The sequence below is a fragment of the Nicotiana tomentosiformis genome, chromosome 9 (assembly GCF_000390325.3).
Source record: "Nicotiana tomentosiformis chromosome 9, ASM39032v3, whole genome shotgun sequence".
NCBI classification, from domain to species: domain Eukaryota; kingdom Viridiplantae; phylum Streptophyta; class Magnoliopsida; order Solanales; family Solanaceae; genus Nicotiana; species Nicotiana tomentosiformis.
This window is the reverse complement of record NC_090820.1, coordinates 39118053-39121603: the sequence shown is the minus strand read 5'-3', so window position 1 is coordinate 39121603 and position 3551 is coordinate 39118053. Positions and strand designations below refer to the sequence as shown.

Here is a 3551-nt window from a genome sequence, read left to right as displayed (position 1 = left end):
ACCAAAGGAGATTGACTGTGACAACGGGCCGTAGTCATAGATGTTTAAAGGTCACCAAATTCTTGGAAGGATTAAAGATCAAAACAATTACTTCTTCATCATACAACCCGAGTGCTAACGGGTAGGCGAAGTCAACTAATAAGATAATCATTAAAAATCTTAAGAAGAAGTTAGAAGATGCTAAGGGAAAGTGGCTAGATGAGCTACCAGGGGTGTTGTGGGCATATCGGGCCACGACAAAATCGAGCATGGAAGAAACTCCATTTTCTTTCGTATACGACTCAAAGGCTCTAATACCGGTGGAAGTGGGGGAAGCAACTTTAAGGTTTTCCCGAGCAAACAAAGAGGCAAACAATGAAGCATTGCTCTTGAAGCTGGACTTCCTTGAAGAACACCGAGACCTAGCATACGTGACGATGGTGGCTCAAAAGCAAAGGATGGAAAGGTATTATAATCGCAGGGCGAATCTCCGTTATTACAAAGTGGGAGATTTGGTTTTGAGAAATGTTACTCAGAGCACTCGGGAAGTCAGCGCCGGGAAGCTGGGACCAACATGGGAAGGTCTTTATCGAGTTTCAGCTATCACCAATAAAGGATCATATGAATTAGAAAATCAAGATGGAGTCAAGCTACCCAGCAATTGGAATGTGGCTCACCTCAAAATGTATTATTAATGATGATTCTTGCCAATACTGAAAGTATGTGCAACACACTTTTTCCCCTCAACTAGTTTTTGTCCCAGTTAGATTTTTCCGGCAAGGTTTTTAACGAGGTAGGAACAAAAAGCATACTACAAAGGATGCATCATCAGCAAAGGCAAGACCTTTAAATATCAAGGTACTAAAATTCTCACATCGATGGTAAAACACTATGTGGATGGTTAAATAATCTTTGGCTTGATGTCAAGCCTCGCCTTCCATTTTTAAAAAGGATTATTTTAACAATTCACAAGTTGTCTCCACCGATGAAGCAACAATGTGGATGCAAGACTTCCAGTGTTCAAATTCGCATACTTTGCATTCGAGCACGGGGGGGGGGGGGAGTACATGATACGGCACCAAGAGTGCCACAAATATTTGAGAATGTAGGGACCGAGATCATTGTCTTATCAAGACTGGGGACTGCATGATCAGCCCAGTAGAAATAAGTTGTACAAGTTAGCCACATGTATTGGCAAATTTATTTACTTAAGCAATTGAATGCCTATGTACTTTTAAATATAGAGGGAATAAAACAAAGTCCTTTTATTTTTATCTTATTTCTTATCCAAATGATGAGTTGATTTTATCATTTGAAAGTTAACAAAAACTTCAAATGCTTGTGCCAGAATGAACAAGAGACGTTCTCTTCAAGAGAACCATAAACATAAGGGCCTTTTCTTATAATACCCTCACAGTAAAGGGTAGATTCCAAAAGTGGTTATGTCTAGAATCAAAAGTTATCGGATGAAGAAATACATACGAAGCTTTATCAACTAAACAAAAAAGGATATTTTTGCACAACACTTAACCAAAAAATTCTTTTATTAAAGTGTCAAACTCAATAAAAGTTTTGTCATAATTATAAAAGATTTAAAAAACAAAAATTATACATTATTCATTACCGCCAGAACCTGAAGGGTGAGAAAGGTCTATGTTTCCCTAGTAGAAGAAGGCGGATCCACTACCGGTTCGGGGCCTTCATCTTCTTTAGTCTCCCCTTCGGTTCCCGAATACTCAGAACTAGTATTCAAGGAGTCAGTTGCAGCAGGCTGAGGAGGAAGATTTTTACGAGAAGTTAACTCCAATTCTCGGGCCCTGGTAATGAAATCATCAATATCGGCAATGCCCATTTTGGCCTCCTCCAAGGTCTTGCTCTTCATATGATATATAGCATAGGTCTTCTCGAAGACGAGGGAATCTTCCTGATCTTGGAGTTTTGCTCGGATTTTATCAATTTTTACCTAGAGCTCCTCTCTTTTAGCCTTCGTGGCACTGAGGCGGGAATCAAGCTCAACATTGGTAATTGAGTGAAGCCAGTCTCGCTCCATGGCCCTCTTAATCCTCTCCTTCATTTTTGCCCTCTTCTCCTCGGCAACATTGGCCTCCTCAGTTTTGGAACGTAAGTTGGCCTCCAAATTATTAATTTTCTCCTCGAAAGCAGACTCGCGCTCGGCACCAGTGATTATAGCATCCTGAAGTTCGACCCACTTAGCCTTGGCCTCTCTAAGGTCTTTGTGCAGTTGAGTAGCTTCTTGTATATGGGCCTTCTTATCTTGCTCAGTTTGCTATAACCGAGCCTCAAGCTCATCCATTTAATCAACGTTTTCCTCCAGCACCGGGAGGCGCGTGGCAAACTGGTTCCTCTCAGCCAAAAGTTGATCCCGCTCGGAAACAAGTCCTTGTTTATCCAGGATCAACATTTTTCGGCCCTCGGAAGAGAGCATGTAAACGATAAAGAAGATAGAAGGGAATTAGGATGATACTTGCACCACATTGTGCATGCTATTGTTTATCAAGCACTCCCCATAAAGGGAGCCCATCTTTTTTCAATCCTTGTCCGAAGCCAGCGGATTCAGATAATTAGCAAGCTCCACCAACTTGGATAAAATATGACACTATTTTGAAATCGAAAGAGTGGCACTTCGCGTCCCTCGAGGATCTTGGGAAGGGGTTGAGTAATTATTCCTAAAGTTCATGTGGTTAGGAGATCAAGAGGAAGAATTATTCCTTTCTTGAGCGGTTGGTACCAGTGGAGAGATGCAGTTGGTGCTGGTGGCGAAAGAGCAGTGGGTATTAATAGGTAGGAAGTTGTTGTTGTAGATGGAAAAGAGGCAGCCGGCACGTAAGGGGCAACAGTTGAGACCAACTCAGTAGTCGGTGACAAAGAAAGGTCAGGGGCCGAACTCCTTAAATCGGGAGCATCAGCAGGGATCAGAAAACGAGAATTATCATTTTTAACTAAACCCATCTCCCCCCAAAGTGCTTGAACCTCCTCTGTCAAAGGATTTTGGAGCTCTCCCGGCTGAGCATCCCGTTAAGCTGATGAAAATTTTCTTCTTTGAAGAGAAGCCTCTTTATTACTGGCTTCTCTTCCATCATCGAGGAACACTGTAACTATGACCGGTTCGGTTGGTGTTTTATTTATTTTCCTCTCCTCAGTCCCAGCCGAGGAGGAACGTCTTCTCTTTGGTTTCTTGTCCTTTGGCTGGGGACTCCGAGAGGAAGCACCTTCACCGGAGGCTCGGGCAGATCCACGAGCTCTGCTTCGGTCAAGAGCATTTTGCAATACCCTCCTAGCCTCCTCGAGGTCATCTAGGGGGTCGACTATAGGGAAGGTGACGGAACCCCTTGGAAGACCTGTATAAGGCAAAAGTGGATTTAGCAATTTATTCATGAGATTTCTTGTGTTTTAACAAGGATAAAAGAAAGAATGACTTTAGTTTACCATGATTCTTGGCCTTCCACCCATATTTGGGAGTCATTTCCTTCCACCGTCGGGATTCCGGAGTTGTAATGTCCAAAATATTTTGAAGTCATTGGTCCAGACTGTGAACCCATGGTGGTTCCTAG

General features: G+C 42.6%; 1 protein-coding gene across 1 annotated transcript; it reads left to right on the top strand.

The window, feature by feature from the left end:
• Positions 1-248: 248 nt before the first annotated feature.
• Positions 249-674, top strand: LOC138898630 (uncharacterized). The gene has a single exon (XM_070184710.1). The coding sequence runs from the start codon at positions 249-251 to the stop codon at positions 672-674; it is 426 nt and encodes a 141-aa protein (XP_070040811.1).
• The last annotated feature ends 2877 nt before the right edge of the window (positions 675-3551 follow it).